We start from the raw sequence: 23,034 nt of genomic DNA, 5'->3' as shown, positions 1-23,034 counted from the left end.
CTGACTCACTCACTCACTGACTAACTCACTGACTAACTAACTCACTGACTAACTCACTGACTGACTCACTAACTAACTCACTGACTCACTCACTCACTCACTGACTCACTAACTAACTAACTCATTGACTAACTAACTCACTGACTAACTCACTGACTGACTCACTAACTAACTCACTGACTCACTCACTCACTCATTGACTCACTAACTAACTAACTCACTGACTCACTAACTCACTGACTAACTAACTAACTCACTAACTCACTGACTAACTCACTGACTAACTAACTCACTGACTAACTAACTCACTGACTAACTGACTCACTGACTGACTAACTCACTTACTCACTCACTCACTCACTGACTCACTCACTTACTCACTCACTCACTGACTAACTAACTAACTCACTGACTCACTCACTCACTGACTCACTCACTGACTCACTCACTGACTCACTCACTCCCCCTCTCCCCACCCGGCTCTGTCCAGGGCGATGTTGAGGAGGATGAATCGGTGCCAGACTCTGAACAAGACATCAAACCTCGCTTCCACAAATCGCGCACCATGGGGCAGCAGCAGCAGCAGCAGCTGACAGGAGGTGGTGGTGGTGGTGATGGTGGTGGCGGTGGGTGGACGTGGTGGTGGCGGTGGTGGCGGCGGTGGTGGCGAAGATTCTCTGGAGGAAGATGACGACGAAGATGATATGGACGACGATGCGCTGTCGGACTGGAACATCCGTGAGTGGTGGTGGTGGTGGCTGGTGGTGGAGGTGGTGGTGGAGGTGGTGGTGGTGGAGGTGGTGGTGGTGGAGGTGGTGGTGGTGGAGGTGGTGGTGGTGGTGGTGGTGGTGGTGCTGGTGGTGGAGGTGGTGGTGGAGGTGGTGGTGGTGGAGGTGGTGGTGGTGGAGGTGGTGGTGGTGGAGGTGGTGGTGGTGGTGGTGGTGGTGGTGCTGGTGGTGGTGGTGGAGGTGGTGGTGGTGGTGGTGGTGGTGCTGGTGGTGGTGGAGGTGGTGGTGGTGGTGGTGGTGGAGGTGGTGGAGGTGGTGGTGGAGGTGGTGGTGGTGGTGGTGGTGGTGGAGGTGGAGGTGGTGGAGGTGGTGGAGGGTGGTGGTGGTGGTGGAGGTGGTGGAGGTGGTGGTGGTGGAGGTGGTGGTGGTGGTGGAGGTGGTGGAGGTTGTGGAGGTGGTGGTGGTTGTTGAGGTGGTGGTGGTGATGGTGGAGGAGGTGATGGTGGTGGTGATGGTGGTGGTGGTGATGGTGGTGGAGATGGAGGTAGTGATGGTGGTGGTGGAGGTGATGGTGGTGGAGGTGGAGGTGGTGAAGGAGGTGGTGGTGGTGGTGGAGGTGGAGGTGGTGGTGGTGGAGGTGGAGGTGGTGAAGGAGGTGGTGGTGTCTCCGTGTCTCTCTCCCCGTGTCTCTCTCCCCGTGTCTCTCCCCCCGTGTCTCTCTCCCCGTGTCTCTCTCCCCGTGTCTCTCTCCCCGTGTCTCTCTCCCCGTGTCTCTCTCCCCGTGTCTCTCTCCCCGTGTCTCTCCCCGTGTCTCTCTCCCCGTGTCTCTCCCCCCGTGTCTCTCCCCCGTGTCTCTCCCCCCGTGTCTCTCCCCCCGTGTCTCTCCCACCGTGTCTCTCCCCCCGTGTCTCTCTCCCCGTGTCTCTCTCCCCGTGTCTCTCCCCCCGTGTCTCTCCCCCCGTGTCTCTCCCACCGTGTCTCTCCCCCCGTGTCTCTCCCCCCGTGTCTCTCTCCCCGTGTCTCTCTCCCCGTGTCTCTCTCCCCGTGTCTCTCCCCCCGTGTCTCTCCCACCGTGTCTCTCCCCCCGTGTCTCTCTCCCCGTGTCTCTCCCCTCGTGTCTCTCCCCCCGTGTCTCTCCCCCCGTGTCTCTCCCCCCCGTGTCTCTCCCACCGTGTCTCTCTCCCCGTGTCTCTCTCCCCGTGTCTCTCTCCCCGTGTCTCTCTCCCCGTGTCTCTCCCACCGTGTCTCTCCCCGTGTCTCTCCCCCGTGTCTCTCTCCCCGTGTCTCTCTCCCCGTGTCTCTCCCACCGTGTCTCTCCCCCCCGTGTCTCTCCCCCCGTGTCTCTCTCCCCGTGTCTCTCTCTCCGTGTCTCTCCCCGTGTTTCTCTCCCCCCGTGTCTCTCCCACCGTGTCTCTCCCCCCGTGTCTCTCTCCCCGTGTCTCTCTCCTCGTGTCTCTCCCCCCGTGTCTCTCTCCCCGTGTCTCTCTCCCCGTGTCTCTCTCCCCGTGTCTCTCTCCCCGTGTCTCTCTCCCCGTGTCTCTCTCCCCGTGTCTCTCCCCGTGTCTCTCTCCCCGTGTCTCTCCCCCCGTGTCTCTCCCCCCGTGTCTCTCCCCCGTGTCTCTCCCCCCGTGTCTCTCCCACCGTGTCTCTCCCCCCGTGTCTCTCTCCCCGTGTCTCTCTCCCCGTGTCTCTCTCCCCGTGTCTCTCCCACCGTGTCTCTCCCCCCGTGTCTCTCCCCCCGTGTCTCTCTCCCCGTGTCTCTCTCTCCGTGTCTCTCCCCCGTGTTTCTCTCCCCCCGTGTCTCTCTCCCCGTGTCTCTCCCACCGTGTCTCTCCCCCCGTGTCTCTCTCCCCGTGTCTCTCTCCCCGTGTCTCTCCCCGTGTCTCTCCCCGTGTCTCTCTCCCCGTGTCTCTCCCCCCGTGTCTCTCCCCCCGTGTCTCTCCCACCGTGTCTCTCCCCCCGTGTCTCTCTCCCCGTGTCTCTCTCCCCGTGTCTCTCTCTCCCCGTGTCTCTCTCTCCCCGTGTCTCTCTCCCCGTGTCTCTCTCCCCGTGTCTCTCTCCCCGTGTCTCTCTCCCCGTGTCTCTCTCCCCGTGTCTCTCTCCCCGTGTCTCTCTCCCCGTGTCTCTCTCCCCGTGTCTCTCTCCCCGTGTCTCTCCCCCCGTGTCTCTCTCTCCCCGTGTCTCTCTCCCCGTGCCTCTCCCCCCGTGTCTCTCTCTCCCCGTGTCTCTCTCCCCCCGTGTCTCTCTCCCCGTGTCTCTCTCCCCGTGTCTCTCTCCCCGTGTCTCTCTCCCCGTGTCTTTCTCCCCGTGTCTCTCTCCCCGTGTCTCTCTCCCCGTGTCTCTCTCCCCGTGTCTCTCCCCCCGTGCCTCTCTCCCCGTGTCTCTCTCCCCGTGTCTCTCTCGCCGTGTCTCTCACCCCGTGTCTTTCACCCCGTGTCTCTCTCCCCGTGTCTCTCCCCCCGTGTCTCTCCCCCCGTGTCTCTCTCCCCGTGTCTCTCTCCCCGTGTCTCTCCCCGTGTCTCTCTCCCCGTGTCTCTCTCCCCGTGTCTCTCTCCCCCGTGTCTCTCCCCGTGTCTCTCCCCCCGTGTCTCTCTCCCCGTGTCTCTTTCCCCGTGTCTCTCTCCCCGTGTCTCTCTCCCCGTGTCTCTCTCCCCGTGTCTCTCTCCCCGTGTCTCTCTCCCCGTGTCTCTCCCCCCGTGTCTCTCTCCCCGTGTCTTTCCCCCCGTGTCTCTCTCCCCGTGTCTCTCTCCCCCCGTGTCTCTCCCCCCGTGTCTCTCCCCCCGTGTCTCTCTCCCCGTGTCTCTCCCCCCGTGTCTCTCTCCCCGTGTCTCTCTCCCCCCGTGTCTCTCTCCCCCCGTGTCTCTCTCCCCGTGTCTCTCTCCCCCCGTGTCTCTCTCCCCCCGTGTCTCTCTCCCCCCCGTGTCTCTCTCCCCCCCGTGTCTCTCTCCCCCCGTGTCTCTCTCCCCCCGTGTCTCTCTCCCCCCGTGTCTCTCTCCCCCCCGTGTCTCTCTCCCCCCGTGTCTCTCTCCCCCCGTGTCTCTCTCCCCGTGTCTCTCCCCCCCGTGTCTCTCCCCCCGTGTTTCTCCCCCCGTGTCTCTCCCCCCGTGTCTCTCCCCCCGTGTCTCTCCCCCCGTGTCTCTCTCCCCGTGTCTCTCTCCCCGTGTCTCTCTCCCCGTGTCTCTCTCCCCGTGTCTCTCCCCCCGTGTCTCTCCCCCCGTGTCTCTCTCCCCGTGTCTCTCTCCCCATGTCTCTCTCCCCCCGTGTCTCTCCCCCCGTGTCTCTCCCCCCGTGTCTCTCCCCCCGTGTCTCTCCCCCCGTGTCTCTCCCCCCGTGTCTCTCCCCCCGTGTCTCTCCCCCCGTGTCTCTCCCCCCGTGTCTCTCTCCCCGTGTCTCTCTCCCCCCCGTGTCTCTCTCCCCCGTGTCTCTGTGTGTCTCTGTGTGTGTCTAGGCAAGTGTTCAGCAGCAGCTCTGGATGTGCTGTCTAACGTGTCTCTCTCTGTGTGTGTCTCTCTCTCACCGTGTCTCACCGTGTCTCTCCATGTCTCCCCGTGTCTCTCTCTCTCACCGTGTCTCTCTCTGCGTGTGTCTCTGTGTGTGTGTGTCTCTGTGCGTGTCTCTGTGTGTGTCTCTGTGTGTGTGTCTCTGTGTGTGTCTCTGTGTGTGTCTCTGTGTGTGTCTCTGTGTGCGTGTCTCTGTGTGTCTCTGTGTGTGTCTCTCTGTGTGTCTCTGTGTGTGTCTCTGTGCGTGTGTCTCTGTGCGTGTCTCTGTGTGCGTGTCTCTGTGTGTGTTTCTCTGTGTGTGTGTCTGTGTGTGTGTCTCTGTGCGTCTCTGTGTGCGTCTCTGTGTGCGTGGTGTCTCTGTGTGCGTCTCTGTGTGCGTGTGTCTCTGTGCGCGTCTCTGTGTGCGTGTGTCTCTGTGTGCGTCTCTGTGTGCGTGTGTGTCTCTGTGTGTGTGTGTCTCTGTGTGCGTGTGTCTCTGTGTGCGTGTCTCTGTGTGTCTCTGTGTGTCTCTGTGTGTGTGTCTCTGTGTGCGTGTCTCTGTGTGTCTCTGTGTGCGTGTGTCTCTGTGTGCGTGTCTGTGTGTGTGTGTGTGTGTGTCTGTGTGTGTGTCTCTGTGTGTGTGTGTGTGTCTCTGTGTGTGTCTGTGTGCGTGTCTCTGTGTGTGTGTCTCTGTGTGCGTCTCTGTGTGCGTGTGTCTCTGTGTGCGTGTCTCTGTGTGTCTGTGTGTGTGTATGTGTGTCTCTCTGTGTGTCTCTGTGTGTCTCTGTGTGTGTCTAGGCAAGTGTTCCGCAGCAGCTTTGGACGTCTTGGCGAACGTGTTCCGTGAGGACCTGCTGCCCAATCTGCTGCCGTTGCTCAAGGAGCTTCTGTTCCACCCCGAATGGGAGGTCAAGGAGTCGGGCATCCTCGTGCTGGGAGCCATCGCTGAGGGTCACACACACACACAGACACACACACAGACACACACAGACACAGACACACAGACACACACACAGACACACAGAGACACTCACCCCGTGTCTCACTCACCCCACCCACCCACTCACCCACTCACCCCACCCACCCACCCACTCACCCACCCACTCACCCACTCACCCACCCACTCACCCCATCCACTCACCCATCCACTCACCCACCCACTCACCCCACCCACTCACCCACCAACTCACCCACCCACTCACTCACCCCACCCACCCACCCACTCACCCACCCACTCACCCACTCACCCATCCACTCACCCCACCCACTCACCCCACCCACTCACCCACCCACTCACCCACCCACTCACCCCACCCACTCACTCACCCACCCCACTCACCCCACCCACCCCCACTCACCCACCCACTCACCCACTAACTCTCCCACCCACTCACCCACCCACTCACCCCACTCACCCACCCCACCCACTCACCCACCCACTCACCCACCCACCCACCCACTCACCCACTCACCCACCCACTCACCCACTCACCCCACTAACCTCTCCCACCCACTCACCCACCCACTCACCCCACCCCACCCACTCACCCCACCCCACTCACCCCACCCACTCACCCACCCACTCACCCACCCCCCACCCCACCCACCCACCCACCCACCCCACCCACCCACCCACCCACCCCACTCACCCCACCCACCCACCCACTCACCCACCCACTCACCCACCCACCCACCCACCCACTCACCCACCACCCACCCACCACCCCACCCACCCCACCCACCCACCCACCCCACCCCACCACCCACCCACCCACTCACCACCCACTCACCCACCCACTCACCCACCCACTCACCCCCACTAACTCTCCACCCACTCACCCACTCACCCACCCACCCACCACACCACCCACCCACTCACTCACCCACCCACCCACTCACTCACCCACTCACCCACTAACTCTCCCACTCACCCACCCACTCACCCACCCACTCACCCACCCACTCACCCACCCATTCACCCACTCACCCACCCACTCACCCACCCACTCACCCACCCACTCACTCACCCACCCACCCACCCACTTACCCACCCACTCACCCCACCCACTCACCCACCCACCCACCCCTCACCCACCCACTCACCCACCCACTCACCCACCCACCCACTCACCCACTCACCCACCCACTCACCCACCCACTCACCCACCCACCCCACTCACCCACCCACTCACCCACCCACTCACCCACCTCACCCACCCACCCACTCACCCACCCACTCACCCACTAACTCTCCCACCCACTCACCCACCCACCCACTCACCCACCCACTCACCCACCCACTCACCCACCCACCCACTCACCCACCCACTCACCCCACCCACTCACCCACCCACTCACCCCACTAACTCTCCCACCCCACTCACCCACCCACCCACCCACCCACTCACCCCACCCACCCCCACCCACCCACTCACCCACCCACCCACTCACCCACCCACCCACTCACCCACCCACCCACTCACCCACCCACCCACACCCACCCACCCACCCACTCACCCACCCACTCACCCACCCACTCACCCACCCACTCACCCACTCACCCACCCACCCACTCACCCACCCACCCCACTCACCCACCCACTCACCCACCCACTCACCCACCCACTCACCCACCCACTCACCCACTAACTCTCCCACCCACTCACCCACCCACTCACCCACCCACTCACCCACCCACCCACCCACTCACCCACCCCACCCACCCACCCACCCACTCACCCACCCACCCACCCACTCACCCACCACTCACCCCACCCACTCACCCACTAACTCTCCCCACCCACTCACCCCACCCACCCACTCACCCCACCCACCCACCCACTCACCCACCCACCCACTCACTCACTCACCCACCCACCCACTCACTCACTCACCCACTCACCCACCCACTCACTCTCTCACACCCACCCACCCACCCACTCACTCACCCCACCCACCCACTCCACTCCCCCCCACCCACTCACCCACCCACCCACTCACCCACCCACCCACTCACTCTCCCACCCACTCACCCACCCACTCACCCACCCACCCACCCACCCTCTCACTCCACCCACCCTCACCCACCACCCACCCACCCACCCACTCACTCACCCACTCACTCACCCACCCACCCACCCACCCACTCACTCACCCACTCACTCACTCACTCACCCACCCACCCACCCACTCACTCACCCACTCACCCACCCCACCCACTCACTCACCCACCCACCCACCCACTCTCCCACCCACTCACCCACTCACTCACCCACCCACCCACTCTCCCCACCCACCCACCCACTCACCCACCCACCCACTCACTCACCCACTCACCCACCCACCCACTCACCCACTCACCCACCCACCCACTCACTCACCCACCCACACACCTCACCCACCCACTCACTCACCCCACTCACTCACTCACCCACCCACCCACTCACCCACCCACCCACTCACCCACCCACCCACTCACTCACCCACTCACCCACCCACTCACCCACCCACCCACTCACCCACCCACCCACTCACCCACCCAACCCACTCACTCACCCACCACCACTCACTCACTCACCCACCCACCCACTCACTCACTCACCCACTAACTCTCCCACCCACTCACCCACCCACTCACCCACTCACCCACCCACCCACTCACTCACCCACTCACCCCACCCCACCCACTCACCCACCTCACCCACTCACCCACCCACCCACTCACCCACCCACCCACTCACCACCCACTCACCCACCCACTCACTCACTCACTCACCCACCCACCCACCCACTCACTCACCCACCTACTCACCCACTCACCCACTAACTCTCCCACCCACTCACCCACCCACCCACTCACCCACCCACTCACTCACCCACCCACCCACTCTCCCACCCACTCACCCACCCACCCAACCCACCCACTCACCCACCCACCCACTCACTCACCCACCCACTCACCCACCCACTCACCCACCCACCCACTCACCCACCCACCCACTCACCCACCCACTCACCCACCCACTCACCCACCCACTCACCCACCCACCCACCCACTCACTCACCCACCCACCCACCCACCCACCCACTCTCCCACCCACTCACTCACCCACCCACCCACTCACCCACCCACCCACTCACCCACTAACTCTCCCACCCACTCACCCACCCACCCACTCACCCCACCCACCCACCCACCCACCCACCCACTCACCCACCCACCCACTCACCCACCCACCCACCCACTCACCCACCCACCCACTCACCCACCCACCCACTCACCCACCCACCCACCCACCCACTCACCCACCCACCCACTCACCCACCCACCCACCCACCCACTCACCCACCCACCCACCCACCCACCCACCCACCCACTCACCCACCCACCCACTCACCCACCCACCCACCCACCCACCCACCCACTCACCCACCCACCCACTCACTCACCCACCCACCCACCCACTCACCCACCCACCCACTCACTCACCCACCCACTCACCCACCCACCCACTCTCCCACCCACTCACCCCACCCACCCACCCACTCACTCACCCACCCACCCACCCACTCACCCAAACCCACTCACCCACCCACCCACTCACTCACCCCATGTCTCTCTCTCCTTGTCTCACTCCCCAGGCTGCATGCAGGGCATGATCCAGTACCTGCCCGAGCTGATCCCTCACCTGGTGCAGTGTTTGTCTGACAAGAAGGCCTTGGTCCGGTCCATCACCTGCTGGACCCTCAGCCGATACGCTCACTGGGTCGTATCCCAGCCTCCCGACAGCTACCTGAGGCCCCTCATGACAGAGCTGCTCAAACGCATCCTAGACGCCAACAAACGTGTGCAGGAGGCAGCTTGCAGGTGAGTGGGGTGGGTGGGGGTGAGTGGGTGGGTGGGTGGGTGGGTGGGTGAGTGGGTGGGTGGGTGGGTGGGTGAGTGGGGTGGGTGAGTGGGTGGGTGGGTGGGTGAGTGGGTGGGTGAGTGGGTGGGTGGGTGGGTGGGTGAGTGAGTGGGTGGGTGAGTGGGTGGGTGGGTGGGTGAGTGGGTGAGTGGGTGGGTGAGTGGGTGAGTGGGTGGGTGGGTGGGTGGGTGAGTGGGTGAGTGAGTGGGTGGGTGAGTGGGTGGGTGGGTGGGTGGGTGGGTGAGTGGGTGGGTGGGGTGGGTGGGTGGGTGGGTGAGTGGGTGGGTGGGTGAGTGAGTGGGTGGGTGAGTGGGTGGGTGGGTGGGTGGGTGAGTGGGTGGGTGAGTGGGTGGGTGAGTGGGTGAGTGGGTGGGTGGGTGGGTGAGTGGGTGAGTGAGTGGGTGGGTGAGTGGGTGGGTGGGTGGGTGGGTGAGTGGGTGAGTGAGTGGGTGGGTGAGTGGGTGAGTGGGTGGGTGGGTGGGTGGGTGGGTGAGTGAGTGGGTGGGTGGGTGAGTGGGTGAGTGAGTGGGTGAGTGGGTGGCTGGGTGAGTGAGTGGGTGGGTGGGTGAGTGAGTGGGCGAGCGGAGCGGGCGGCGCGAGCGGAGCGGGCGGGCGGGGCGGGGCGAGCGGGCGAGTGAGCGTCTCTCCGTGCCCGCAGTGCGTTTGCGACGCTGGAGGAGGAGGCCTGCACGGAGCTGGTCCCCTACTTGGGCTTCATCCTCGACACGCTCGTCTTCGCGTTCAGCAAGTACCAGCACAAGAACCTGCTGATCCTGTACGATGCCATCGGCACGCTGGCAGACTCCGTGGGACATCACCTCAACAAGCCGGTGAGACACGGGGGGAGAGACACGGGGGGAGAGACACGGAGGGAGACACGGGGAGGGAGACACGGGTAGAGAGACACGGGGAGGGAGGGAGACACGGGGAGGGAGGGAGACACGGGGAGGGAGGGAGACACGGGGAGGGAGACACGGGGAGGGAGACACGGGGAGGGAGACACGGGGAGGGAGACACGGGGAGAGAGACACGGGGAGAAACACGGGGAGAGAGAGAGACCCGTGTCGCTCCCCCTGTGTCTCTCTTCCCGTGTCTCTCTCACCGTGTCTCTCACCGTGTCTCTCACCGTGTCTCTCACCGTGTCTCTCTCTCTCACCCTGTGTCTCTCTCTCTCACCCTGTGTCTCTCTCACCCCGTGTCTCTCTCTCACCCCGTGTTTCTCCCACCGTGTCTCTCTCTCTCGCCGTGTCTCTCCCCCCGTGTCTCTCTCTCACCCCGTGTCTCTCTCACCCTGTGTCTCTCTCTCTCACCCAGTGTTTCTCCCCCCGTGTCTCTCTCTCACCCCGTGTCTCTCTCACCCTGTGTCTCTCTCTCTCACCGTGTCTCTCCCCCCGTGTCTCTCTCTCACCCCGTGTCTCTCTCACCCCGTGTCTCTCTCTCTCACCCAGTGTTTCTCCCCCCGTGTCTCTCCGTGTCTCACCCTGTGTCTCTCTCTCTCACCGTGTCTCTCCCCCCGTGTCTCTCTCTCACCCCGTGTCTCTCTCCCCCCCGTGTCTCTCTCGCTCTCACCCAGTGTCTCTCTCACCCCGTGTCTCTCCGTGTCTCCCCCCGTGTCTCTCTCTCTCCCCCCGTGTCTCTCTCTCTCACCATGTCTCTCACCCCGTGTCTTTCCCCCAGTGTCTCTCTCTCTCACCCAGTGTCTCTCTCACCCCGTGTCTCTCTCCCCGTGTCTCAGGAGTTCATCCAGATGCTGATGCCTCCGCTCATTCAGAAGTGGAATGTTCTCAAAGACGAAGACAAAGATCTCTTCCCCCTACTTGAGGTAGCGACTCCCCGTGTCTCTCTCCCCGCGTCTCCCTCCCCGTGTCTCTCTCCCCGTGTCTCCCTCCCCGTGTCTCCCTCCCCGTGTCTCCCTCCCCGCGTCTCCCTCCCCGTGTCTCCCTCCCCGTGTCTCTCTCCCCGCGTCTCCCTCCCCGTGTCTCCCTCCCCGTGTCTCCCTCCCCGTGTCTCCCTCCCCGTGTCTCCCTCCCCGCGTCTCCCTCCCCGTGTCTCTCTCCCCGTGTCTCTCTCCCCGTGTCTCCCTCCCCGTGTCTCCCTCCCCGTGTCTCCCTCCCCGTGTCTCTCTCCCCGTGTCTCCCTCCCCGTGTCTCCCTCCCCGCGTCTCCCTCCCCGTGTCTCCCTCTCTCCCCGCGTCTCCCTCCCCGTGTCTCCCTCCCTCCCCGTGTCTCTCTCCCCGTGTCTCCCTCCCCGTGTCTCCCTCCCCGTGTCTCCCTCCCTCCCCGTGTCTCTCTACCCGTGTCTCCCTCCCCGTGTCTCCCTCCCTCCCCGTGTCTCCCTCCCCGTGTCTCCCTCCCCGTGTCTCCCTCCCCGTGTCTCCCTCCCTCCCCGTGTCTCCCTCCCTCCCCGCGTCTCCCTCCCCATGTCTCCCTCCCCGCGTCTCCCTCCCCGTGTCTCTCTCCCCGTGTCTCCCTCCCCGCATCTCCCTCCCCGCGTCTTACTCCCCGTGTCTCTCTCCCCGCGTCTCCCTCCCCGTGTCTCCCTCCCCGCGTCTCTCTCCCCGTGTCTCCCTCCCCGTGTCTCACTCCCCGTGTCTCCCTCCCTCCCCGTGTCTCCCTCCCTCCCCGTGTCTCCCTCCCCCCCCGTGTCTCCCTCCCCGTGTCTCCCTCCCTCCCCGTGTCTCCCTCCCCGTGTCTCCCTCCCTCCCCGTGTCTCCCTCCCCGGTCTACCTCCCTCCCCGTGTCTCTCTACCCGTGTCTCCCTCCCCGTGTCTCCCTCCCTCCCCGTGTCTCCCTCCCCGTGTCTCCCTCCCTCCCCGTGTCTCCCTCCCCGTGTCTCCCTCCCTCCCCGTGTCTCCCTCCCCGTGTCTCCCTCCCCGTGTCTCCCTCCCTCCCCGTGTCTCCCTCCCCCGTGTCTCCCTCCCCGTGTCTCCCTCCCTCCCCGTGTCTCCCTCCCCGTGTCTCCCTCCCCGCGTCTCCCTCCCCCCTCCCCGTGTGTCTCTCCCCGTGTCTCCCTCCCCGTGTCTCCCTCCCTCCCCGCGTCTCCCTCCCCGTGTGTCTCTCCCCGTGTCTCCCTCCCCGTGTCTCCCTCCCTCCCCGTGTGTCTCCCTCCCCGTGTGTCTCTCCCCGTGTGTCTCTCCCCGTGTCTCCCTCCCCGTGTCTCCCTCCCCGTGTCTCTCTCTCCCCGTGTCTCTCTCCCCCGTGTCTCTCTCCCCGTGTCTCCCTCCCCGTGTCTCCCTCCCCTTGTCTCTCTCCCCGTGTCTCCCTCCCCGTGTCTCCCTCCCCGTGTCTCCCTCCCCGTGTTTCTCTCCCCGTGTCTCTCTCTCCCCGTGTCTCTCTCCCCGTGTCTCCCTCCCCGTGTCTCCCTCCCCTTGTCTCTCTCCCCGTGTCTCCCTCCCTGTGTCTCCCTCCCCGTGTGTCTCTCTCCCCGTGTGTCTCCCTCCCCGTGTCTCCCTCCCCGTGTCTCCCTCCCCGTGTGTCTCTCTCCCCCGTGTCTCCCTCCCCGTGTCTCTCCCCCCTCCCCCCGTGTCTCCCTCCTCGTGTGTCTCTCTCCCCGTGTCTCCCTCCCCGCGTCTCTCACCCCGTGTCTCTCTCCCCGTGTCTCCCTCCCCGTGTCTCTCCCACCCCGTGTCTCTCTCTCTCACCCCGTCTCTCTCTCTCTCACCCTGTGTCTCTCTCTCTCTCTCACCCCGTGTCTCTCTCCCCGTGTCTCTCTCCCCGTGTCTCTCCCACCCCGTGTCTCTCTCTCTCACCCCGTCTCTCTCTCTCTCACCCCGTGTCTCTCTCTCTCTCTCACCCTGTGTCTCTCTCTCTCTCTCTCACCCCGTGTCTCTCTCCCCGTGTCTCTCTCCCCGTGTGTCTCCCACCCCGTGTCTCTCCCCGTGTCTCTCTCTCCCCGTGTCTCTCTCTCCCCGTGTCTCTCTCTCCCCGTGTCTCTCCCCGTGTCTGTCTCTCCCCGTGTCTCTCTCTCCCCGTGTGTCTCTCTCTCACCCCGTGTCTCTCTCTCTCACCCCGTGTCTCTCTCTCTCACCCTGTGTCTCTCTCTCTCTCTCTCTCTCACCCCGTGTCTCTCTCCCCGTGTCTCTCTCCCCGTGTGTCTCCCACCCCGTGTCTCTCCCCGTGTCTCTCTCTCCCCGTGTCTCTCTCTCCCCGTGTCTCTCCCCGTGTCTCTCTCTCCCCGTGTGTCTCTCCCCTCCCCCCGTGTCTCTCTCCCCGTGTCTCTCTCCCCGTGTCTCTCTCTCCCCGTGTCTCTCTCTGTCTCTCCCCGTGTCTCTCTCCCCGTGTCTCTCTCCCCGTGTCTCTCTCCCCGTGTCTCTCCCCCCGTGTCTCTCCCCGTGTCTCTCTCTCCCCGTGTGTCTCTCCCCGTGTGTCTCTCCCCGTGTCTCTCTCTCCCCCCCCGTATCTCTCTCCCCGTGTCTCTCTCCCCTCCCCGTGTCTCTCTCCCCGTGTCTCTCTCCCCGTGTCTCTCTCTCCCCGTGTCTCTCTCTCCCCGTGTCTCTCCCCGTGTCTCTCTCCCCGTGTCTCTCTCCCCTCTCCCCGTGTCTCCCTCCCCGTGTCTCCCTCCCGTGTCTCCCTCCCCGTGTGTCTCTCCCCGTGTGTCTCTCCCCGTGTGTCTCTCCCCGTGTCTCCCTCCCCGTGTCTCCCTCCCCTTGTCTCTCTCCCCGTGTCTCCCTCCCCGTGTCTCCCTCCCCGTGTGTCTCTCTCCCCGTGTCTCCCTCCCTGCGTCTCCCTCCCCGCGTCTCTCACCCCGTGTCTCTCTCCCCGTGTCTCCCTCCCCGTGTCTCTCCCACCCCGCGTCTCTCTCTCTCACCCCGTGTCTCTCTCTCTCACCCTGTGTCTCTCTCTCTCCCACCCCGTGTCTCTCCCACCCCGTGTCTCTCTCCCCGTGTGTCTCCCACCCCGTGTCTCTCTCCCCGTGTCTCTCTCTCCCCGTGTGTCTCTCTCTCTCCCACCCCGTGTGTCTCCCACCCCGTGTCTCTCTCCCCGTGTGTCTCTCTCTTCCCGTGTGTCTCTCTCTCCCCGTGTGTCTCTCTCTCCCCGTGTGTCTCTCTCTCCGTGTCTCTCCCACCCCGTGTCTCTCTCTCTCACCCCGTGTCTCTCTCCGGCAGTGTCTCTCGTCCGTCGCGACAGCTTTGCAGTCTGGGTTCCTGCCGTACTGTGAGCCCGTCTACCAGCGGTGTGTCAACCTCGTCCAGAAAACACTCACGCAAGCCACGGTGAGGAGACACGGGGAGAGAGACACGGGGAGAGAGACACGGGGAGAGAGACACGGGGAGAGAGACACGGGGAGAGAGACACGGGGAGGGGAGAGAGACACGGGGAGAGAGACACGGGGAGAGAGACACGGGGAGAGAGACACGGGGAGAGAGACACGGGGAGAGAGACACGGGGAGAGAGACACGGGGAGGGAGACACGGGGAGAGAGACACGGGGAGAGAGACACGGGGAGGGAGACACGGGGAGAGAGACACGGGGAGGGGAGAGAGACACGGGGAGGGGAGAGAGACACGGGGAGAGAGATACGGGAGGGGAGAGAGACACGGGGAGAGAGATACGGGGAGGGGAGAGAGACACGGGGAGAGAGACACGGGGAGGGGAGAGAGACACGGGGAGAGACACACCGGGAGAGAGACACGGGGGGAGAGACACGGGGGGAGAGACACGGGGAGAGAGACACGGGGAGGGAGACACGGGGAGAGAGACACGGGGAGGGGAGAGAGACACGGGGAGGGGAGAGAGACACGGGGAGAGAGATACGGGGAGGGGAGAGAGACACGGGGAGAGAGATACGGGGAGGGGAGAGAGACACGGGGAGAGAGACACGGGGGGAGGGGAGAGAGACACGGGGAGGGGAGAGAGACACGGGGAGAGAGACACGGGGAGAGAGACACGGTGAGAGGGGAGAGAGACACGGGGAGAGAGACACGGGGAGAGAGACACGGGGAGAGAGACACGGGGAGGGAGACACGGGGAGAGAGACACGGGGAGGGAGACACGGGGGGAGGGGAGAGAGACACGGGGAGGGAGACACGGGGAGAGAGAGACACGGTGAGGAGACACGGGGAGAGACACGGGGAGAGGGGAGAGAGACACGGGGAGAGGGGAGAGAGACACGGGGAGAGGGGAGAGAGACACGGGGAGAGAGACACGGGGAGGGAGACACGGGGAGAGGGGAGAGAGACACGGGGAGAGAGACACGGGGAGGGAGACACGGGGAGAGAGAGACACGGGGAGAGAGACACGGGGAGGGAGACACGGGGGGAGGGGAGAGAGACACGGGGAGGGAGACACGGGGAGAGAGAGACACGGGGAGAGAGACACGGGGAGGGGAGAGAGACACGGGGAGAGAGACACGGGGGGAGGGGAGAGAGACACGGGGAGAGAGGCACGGGGAGAGAGACACGGGGAGAGAGACACGGGGGGAGGGGAGAGAGACACGGGGAGAGACACGGGGAGAGACACGGGGAGAGAGACACGGGGAGAGACACTGGGGGAGAGACACGGGGAGAGACACACGGGGAGAGGGGAGAGAGCCACGGTGAGGAGACACGGGGAGGGAGACACGGGGAGAGACACGGGGAGAGAGACACGGGGAGAGACACGGGGAGAGAGACACGGGGAGAGAGAGAGACACGGGGAGGGAGACACGGGGAGAGAGAGAGACACGGGGAGAGAGAGAGACATGGGGAGAGGGACACGGTGGGGGGGGAGAGACACGGGGATTGGAGAGAGAGACACGGGGGAGACACACACAGAGGCACACACACACATCCATTTACAGACACACACGGGGAGAGCGAGTGTCTGTGTGCGTGTCTCTGTGTGTGTGTCTGTGTACTTGTATGTGTCTGTGTCTTTGTGTTTCTCAGTGGTGTCTCTTTTCCTTTGTGTCTCTGTGTGTGTCTGTGTGTGTGTCTGTGTGTGTGTCTGTGTCCACGCGAACATCTGAGTGTCTGTGTCTTTCTGTTTCTGAGTGTCTGTGTGTCTCTGTCTGTGTGTGTGTGTCTGTCTGTGTGTGTGTGTCTGTGTGTGTGTGTCTATCCGTGTGTGTCTGTCTGTCTCTGTATATGCGTGTCTGTGTCTCTGTGTCTTTGTGTGTGTGTCTATCCGTATGTGTATGTGTCTGTGTCTGTCTCTGTCTCTGTATATGCGTGTCTGTGTGTCTGTGTATGTGTGTCTGTGTGGGGAATGGTGGGGCAGCGGTTAGCACACTGTGCTTATCGTATCTGTGTGTAGCAGCACTTGCCCCTACAGCCCTGCTAGAGGCTACCTGGGGTAGCTTTGTCTGTGTGTAGCAGCACTTGCCCCTGCAGCCCTGCTAGAGGCTACCTGGGGTAGCTTTGTCTGTGTGTAGCAGCACTTGCCCCTGCAGCCCTGCTAGAGGCTACCTGGGGGAGCTTTGTCTGTGTGTAGCAGCACTTGCCCCTGCAGCCCTGCTAGAGGCTACCTGGGGGAGCTTTGTCTGTGTGTGAGTGTCTCTCTGTGTCTTGTCTGTGTCTCATGCAGGAAGCGGTGAGACTCTTGGACAGAAAGTTACACGTTTGTGTGTGTCTGTGTCTGTGTGTGTGTCTGTGTCTGTGTGTGTCTGTGTGTGTGTGTGTTAGTCTGTGTTAGTGTGTGTTAGTGTGTGTGTGTGTTAGTGTGTGTTAGTGTGTGTGTGTGAGTGTGTGTGTTAGTGTGTGTCTGTGTGTGTGTCTGTGTGTGTGTGAGTGTGTGTGTGTGTTAGTGTGTGTGTTAGTGTGTGTGTCTGTGTGTGTGTGTGTGTGTTAGTGTGTGTGTCTGTGTGTGTGTGTGTGTGTTAGTGTGTCTGTGTGTGTTAGTGTGTGTGAGTGTGTGTGTGTCTGTGTGTGTTAGTGTGTGTGTCTGTGTGTGTTAGTGTGTGTGTGTGTGTGTGTCTGTGTGTGTGTCTGTGTGTGTGTGTTAGTGTGTGTGTGTTTGTGTGTGTGTGTTAGTGTGTGTGTCTGTGTGTGTTAGTGTGTGTGTGTGTGTGTGTCTGTGTGTGTGTCTGTGTGTGTGTGTTAGTGTGTGTGTGTTTGTGTGTGTGTGTTTGTGTGTGTGTTAGTGTGTGTGTTAGTGTGTGTGTGTTAGTCTGTGTGTGTTAGTGTGTGTGTTGGTGTGTGTGTGTTTGTGTGTGTGTGTGTCTGTGTGTGTGTGTGTGTTAGTGTGTCTGTGTGTGTGTGTGTGTGTGTGTCTGTGTGTGTGTCTGTGTGTGTGTGTCTGTGTGTGTGTCTGTGTCTGTGTGTGTGTCTGTGTGTTAGTGTGTGTGTGTTAGTGTATTAGTCTGTGTGTTAGTGTCTGTGTGTGTGTTTGTTAGTCTGTGTGTGTTAGTCTGTGTGTGTGTGTGTGTTAGTGTGTGTGTGTCTGTGTGTGTGTGTGTGTTAGTGTGTGTGTGTCTGTGTGTCTGTGTGTGTGTGTGTGTCTGTGTGTGTGTGTCTGTGTGTGTGTGTGTCTGTGTGTGTGTTAGTGTGTCTGTGTGTGTGTCTGTGTGTGTGTGTGTTAGTGTGTCTGTGTGTGTGTCTGTGTGTGTGTCTGTGTGTTAGTGTGTGTGTGTTAGTGTATTAGTCTGTGTGTTAGTGTCTGTGTGTGTGTTTGTTAGTCTGTGTGTGTTAGTCTGTGTGTGTTAGTCTGTGTGTGTTAGTCTGTGTGTGTGTGTTTGTTAGTGTGTGTGTTTGTTAGTGTGTGTGTTTGTTAGTGTCTGTGTGTGTGTTAGTGTCTGTGTGTGTTAGTGTGTGTGTGTGTGTGTTAGTGTGTGTGTGTTAGTGTCTGTGTGTGTGTTTGTTAGTCTGTGTGTGTGTGTTTGTTAGTGTGTGTGTTTGTTAGTGTCTGTGTGTGTGTTAGTGTCTGTGTGTGTGTTAGTGTCTGTGTTAGTGTCTGTGTGTGTTAGTGTGTGTGTGTGTGTGTTAGTGTGTGTGTGTTAGTGTGTTAGTATGTGTGTGTTAGTGTGTCTGTGTGTGTGTTAGTGTGTCTGTGTGTGTGTTAGTGTGTCTGTGTGTGTGTTAGTGTGTCTGAGTCTACATCGTACAGAAAACTGGGTGAGTCACACCCTCACACACACACACACATTGCGTGTGTGTCTCTGTCTGTGTGTGTGTGTCTCTGTCTGTCTGTGTGTGTGTGAGTCTCTGTCTGAGTCTCTGTGTGTGAGTCTCTGTGTGTGTGTGTGTGAGTTTCTGTCTGTGTGTGAGTCTCTGTCTGTGTGTGATTCTCTGTCTGTGTGAGATTCTGTCTGTGTGTGAGTCTCTGTGTGTGTGTGTGTTTCTCTGTCTGTGTGTGAGTCTGTGTGTGTGTCTCTGTCTGTGTTTCTCTGTCTGTGTGAGTCTGTCTGTGTGTGATTCTCTGTGTCTCTGTGTGTGTGTGTGTCTCTGTGTGTGTGAGTCTCTGTCTGTATGTGAGTTTCTGTGTGTGTATGAGTCTCTGTGTGAGTCTCTGTGTGTGTGTGAGTCTCTGTGTGTGTGTGTGTTTGAGTCTGTGTGTGTGTGAGTCTCTGTGTGTGTGTGAGTCTCTGTGTGTGTGTGAGTCTCTGTGTGTGTGTGTCTGAGTCTGTGTGTGTGTGTGTGTGTGAGTCTCTGTGTGTGTGTGTGAGTCTCTGTGTGTGTGTGAGTCTCTGTGTGTGTGTGTGTGAGTCTGTGTGTGTGTGTGTGAGTCTGTGTGTGTGAGTCTCTGTGTGTGTGTGAGTCTCTGTGTGTGTGTGTCTGTGTGTGTGTGTGTGAGTCTCTGTGTGTGTGTGAGTCTCTGTGTGTGTGTGAGTCTGTGTGTGTGTGTGTCTGTGTGTGTGTGAGTCTCTGTGTGTGTGTGAGTCTGTGTGTGTGTGTGAGTCTCTGTGTGTGTGTGAGTCTGTGTGTGTGTGTGAGTCTCTGTGTGTGTGTGAGTCTCTGTGTGTGTGTGAGTCTCTGTGTGTGTGTCTGTCTGTGTGTGTGTGAGTCTCTGTGTGTGTGTGTGAGTCTCTGTGTGTGTGTGTGTGTGAGTCTCTGTGTGTGTGTGAGTCTCTGTGTGTGTGTGTCTGTGTGAGTCTCTGTGTGTGTGTGAGTCTGTGTGTGAGTCTCTGTGTGTGTGTGAGTCTGTGTGTGTGTGTGTGTGAGTCTCTGTGTGTGTGTGAGTCTGTGTGTGTGTGTGTGTGAGTCTCTGTGTGTGTGTGAGTCTCTGTTTGTGTGTGAGTCTGTGTGTGTGTGTGAGTCTGTGTGTGTGTGTGTGTGTGAGTCTCTGTGTGTGTGTGTGTGTGAGTCTCTGTGTGTGTGTGTCTGTGTGTGTCTGTGTGAGTCTCTCTGTGTGTGTGTGAGTCTCTGTGTGTGTGTGCGAGTCTCTGTGTGTGTGTGTCTGTGTGTGTGTGTCTGTGTGTGTGTGTCTGTGTGTGCGTGAGTCTCTGTGTGTGTGTGAGTCTCTGTGTGTGTGTGTGTGAGTCTCTGTGTGTGTGTGTGAGTCTCTGTGTGTGTGTGTGAGTCTCTGTGTGTGAGTCTCTGTGTGTGTGTGTCTGTGTGTGTGTGTGAGTCTCTCTGTGTGTGTGTGTGTGTGAGTCTCTCTGTGTGTGTGTGAGTCTGTGTGTGTGTGTGTGAGTCTCTGTGTGTGTGTGTGAGTCTCTGTGTGTGTGTGTGAGTCTGTGTGTGTGTGTGTGTGAGTCTCTGTGTGTGTGTGTGTCTGTGTGTGTGTGTGAGTCTCTGTGTGTGTGTGAGTCTCTGTGTGTGTGTCTGTGTGTGTCTGTGTGAGTCTCTCTGTGTGTGTGTGAGTCTGTGTGTGTGTGTGTGAGTCTCTGTGTGTGTGAGTCTCTGTGTGTGTGTGTGAGTCTCTGTGTGTGTGTGTCTGTGTGTGTGTGTCTGTGTGTGTGTGAGTCTCTGTGTGTGTGTGTGAGTCTCTGTGTGTGTGTGTGAGTCTCTGTGTGTGTGTGTGTGAGTCTGTGTGTGTGTGTGTGTGAGTCTCTGTGTGTGTGTGTGTGAGTCTCTGTGTGTGTGTGAGTCTCTCTGTGTGTGTGTGTGTGTGTGTCTCTCTGTGTGTGTGTGAGTCTGTGTGTGTGAGTCTCTGTGTGTGTGAGTCTCTGTGTGTGTGTGTGAGTCTCTGTGTGTGTGTGTGAGTCTGTGTGTGTGTGTGTGAGAGTCTCTGTGTGTGTGTGTGTGAGAGTCTCTGTGTGTGTGTGTGAGTCTCTGTGTGTGTGTGTGAGTCTCTGTGTGTGTGTGTGAGTCTCTGTGTGTGTGTGTGAGTCTCTGTGTGTGTGTGTGAGTCTCTGTGTGTGAGTCTCCCTATACCTTTTCTCTCCCCCCCCACCACCCACCCACCACTCTCCCCCCTCCCCCCACCCTCCCCCCCCCACTCTCCCCCCACCCTCCCCCCACCACCCTCTCCCCCCACCCTCTCCCCACACCTCTCCCCCCCCCCCACCTCCCCCACCACCACTACCCACCCTCCCCCCCACCACCCTCTCTCCCCACCACCCCCCACCACCTCCCCCCCCCTCCCCGCACCCTCCCCCCCACCACCTCCCCACCCTCCCCCCTCTCCCCCCACCACCCCCCCCCCCCACCACCACCCCCCCACCACCCCCCCCCACCCCCCCCAGGTGCACTTGTCCCACCCTGAGCAGTGCGAGGCTCCTGACAAGGACTTCATGATCGTGGCACTGGACTTGCTGAGCGGCCTCGCCGAGGGTCTCGGGGGTCACATTGAGCAGCTGGTGGCTCGCTCCTCCATCCTCGTGCTCATGTTCCAGTGCATGCAGGTGATGGGGGTGGTGATGGTGGTGATGGTGTGTGATGGGGGTGGTGATGGTGATGATGGTAGTGATGGTGGTGTGTGTGGCGAGGGTCTCGGGGGTCACATTGAGCAGCTGGTGGCTCGCTCCTCCATCCTCGTGCTCATGTCCCAGTGCATGCAGGTGATGGGGGTGGTGATGGTGGTGGTGATGGTGTGTGATGGTGGTGGTGATGGTGATGATGGTAGTGATGGTGGTGTGTGTGGTGAGGGTCTCGGGGGTCACATTGAGCAGCTGGTGGCTCGCTCCTCCATCCTCGTGCTCATGTCCCAGTGCATGCAGGTGATGGGGGTGGTGATGGTGGTGGTGATGGTGTGTGATGGTGGTGGTGATGGTGATGATGGTAGTGATGGTGGTGTGTGTGGTGAGGGTCTCGGGGGTCACATTGAGCAGCTGGTGGCTCGCTCCTCCATCCTCGTGCTCATGTCCCAGTGCATGCAGGTGATGGGGGTGGTGATGGTGGTGGTGATGGTGTGTGATGGTGGTGGTGATGGTGATGATGGTAGTGATGGTGGTGTGTGTGGCGAGGGTCTCGGGGGTCACATTGAGCAACTGGTGGCTCGCTCCTCCATCCTCGTGCTCATGTCCCAGTGCATGCAGGTGATGGGGGTGGTGATGGTGGTGGTGATGGTGTGTGATGGTGGTGGTGATGGTGATGATGGTAGTGATGGTGGTGTGTGTGGTGAGGGTCTCGGGGGTCACATTGAGCAGCTGGTGGCTCGCTCCTCCATCCTCGTGCTCATGTCCCAGTGCATGCAGGTGATGGGGGTGGTGATGGTGGTGGTGATGGTGTGTGATGGTGGTGGTGATGGTGATGATGGTAGTGATGGTGGTGTGATGGTGGTAGTGATGGTGATGATGGTGATGATGGTAGTGATGGTGGTGTGGTGGTTGTGTGGTGGTTGTGATGGTGGTAATGTGGGGGTGGTGGTGGTGTGATGGTGGTGATGGTGGTGATGGTGGTGATGGTGGTGATGGTGGTGATGGTGGTGATGTTGGTGATGTTGGGGTGGTGGTGGTGGTGATGGTGGTGGTGTGGGGGTGGTAGTGGTGATGGTGGTGGTGGTGGTGATGGTGATGTGGTGGTGATGTTGGTGATGATGGTGGTGATGATGGTGGTGATGGTGGTGGTGATGATGGTGGTGATGATGGTGGTGATGATGATGGTGGTGATGGTGGTGATGGTGGTGATGGTGGTGATGGTGGTGATGGTGGTGATGTGGGGGTGGTGATGGTGGTAGTGTGGGGGTGGTGATGGTGGTGGTGGTGATGGTGGTAGTGTGGGGGTGGTAGTGGTGATGGTGGTGATGGTGGTGGTGGTGGTGATGGTGGTGGTGGTGGTGATGGTGGTGGTGGTGATGGTGTGGTGGGGGTGATGTGGTGGTGGTGGTTGTGGGGGGGGTGGTGGTGTGATGGTGGTGGTGGTGATGGTGATGGTGGTGGTGATGGTGTGGTGGGGGTGATGTGATGGTGGTGGTGATGGTGGTGGTGTGGTGGGGATGATGTGGTGGTGATGGTGGTGGTGGTGGTGGTTGTGGTGATGGTGGTGGTGTGGTGGGGGTGATGTGGTGGTGATGGTGGTGATGGTGGTGGTGATGGTGGACACCCGCTCTAGACTCTGGGAGAGAGATGTAGAGAGACAGAGACATCGGTTTGTGTGTCTGTGTGTCTGTGTAGGTGTGTCTGTGTGTGTCTGTGTGTGTCTGTGTGTGTGTCTGTGTAGGTGTGTGTAGGTGTGTGTGTCTGTGTAGGTGTGTCTGTGTAGGTGTGTGTGTGTAGGTGTGTGTGTCTGTGGTGTGTGTGTGTCTGTCTGTGTAGGTGTGTGTGTGTGTCTGTGTAGGTGTGTGTGTGTCTGTGTAGGTGTGTGTGTAGGTGTGTGTCTATGTAGATGTGTCTATCTCTGTGTGTGTGTCTGTGTCTATGTAGATGTGTATCTCTGTGTAGGTGTGTGTGTCTGTGTAGGTGTGTGTGTCTGTGTAGGTGTGTCTGTCTGTGTAGGTGTGTGTCTATGTAGATGTGTCAATATCTGTGTGTGTGTGTCTATGTAGGTGTGTGTCTAGGTGTGTGTCTATGTAGGTGTGTCTATATCTGTGTGTGTGTCTGTGTAGGTGTGTGTCTATGTAGGTGTGTGTGTGTGTCTGTGTAGGTGTGTGTGTGTCTGTGTAGGTGTGTGTGTGTCTGTGTATG

At 60.7% G+C, this 23,034-nt stretch overlaps 1 protein-coding gene across 1 annotated transcript in view; it reads left to right on the top strand.

The window, feature by feature from the left end:
• Positions 1-516: 516 nt before the first annotated feature.
• LOC144742110 (transportin-1-like) overlaps positions 517-23,034 on the top strand; it is a gene marked incomplete at its 3' end in the record, with an annotated part of 34,867 nt that continues 12,349 nt past the window's right edge. Inside the window, exons 1-7 of the mRNA XM_078624607.1 lie at positions 517-738; positions 5,006-5,158; positions 8,849-9,074; positions 9,773-9,944; positions 10,850-10,936; positions 14,219-14,326; positions 20,656-20,814. Of these exons, the coding sequence (XP_078480733.1) occupies positions 615-738; positions 5,006-5,158; positions 8,849-9,074; positions 9,773-9,944; positions 10,850-10,936; positions 14,219-14,326; positions 20,656-20,814 (1,029 nt within the window). The remainder of the gene's footprint in view (positions 739-5,005; positions 5,159-8,848; positions 9,075-9,772; positions 9,945-10,849; positions 10,937-14,218; positions 14,327-20,655; positions 20,815-23,034) is intronic.

The sequence above is a fragment of the Lampetra planeri genome, unplaced genomic scaffold, assembly GCF_965212315.1.
Source record: "Lampetra planeri unplaced genomic scaffold, kcLamPlan1.2.h2 scaffold_858, whole genome shotgun sequence".
Taxonomy (NCBI): domain Eukaryota; kingdom Metazoa; phylum Chordata; class Hyperoartia; order Petromyzontiformes; family Petromyzontidae; genus Lampetra; species Lampetra planeri.
The sequence above is the reverse complement of the archived record's forward strand: the minus strand, read 5'-3'. Positions and strand labels throughout refer to the sequence as shown.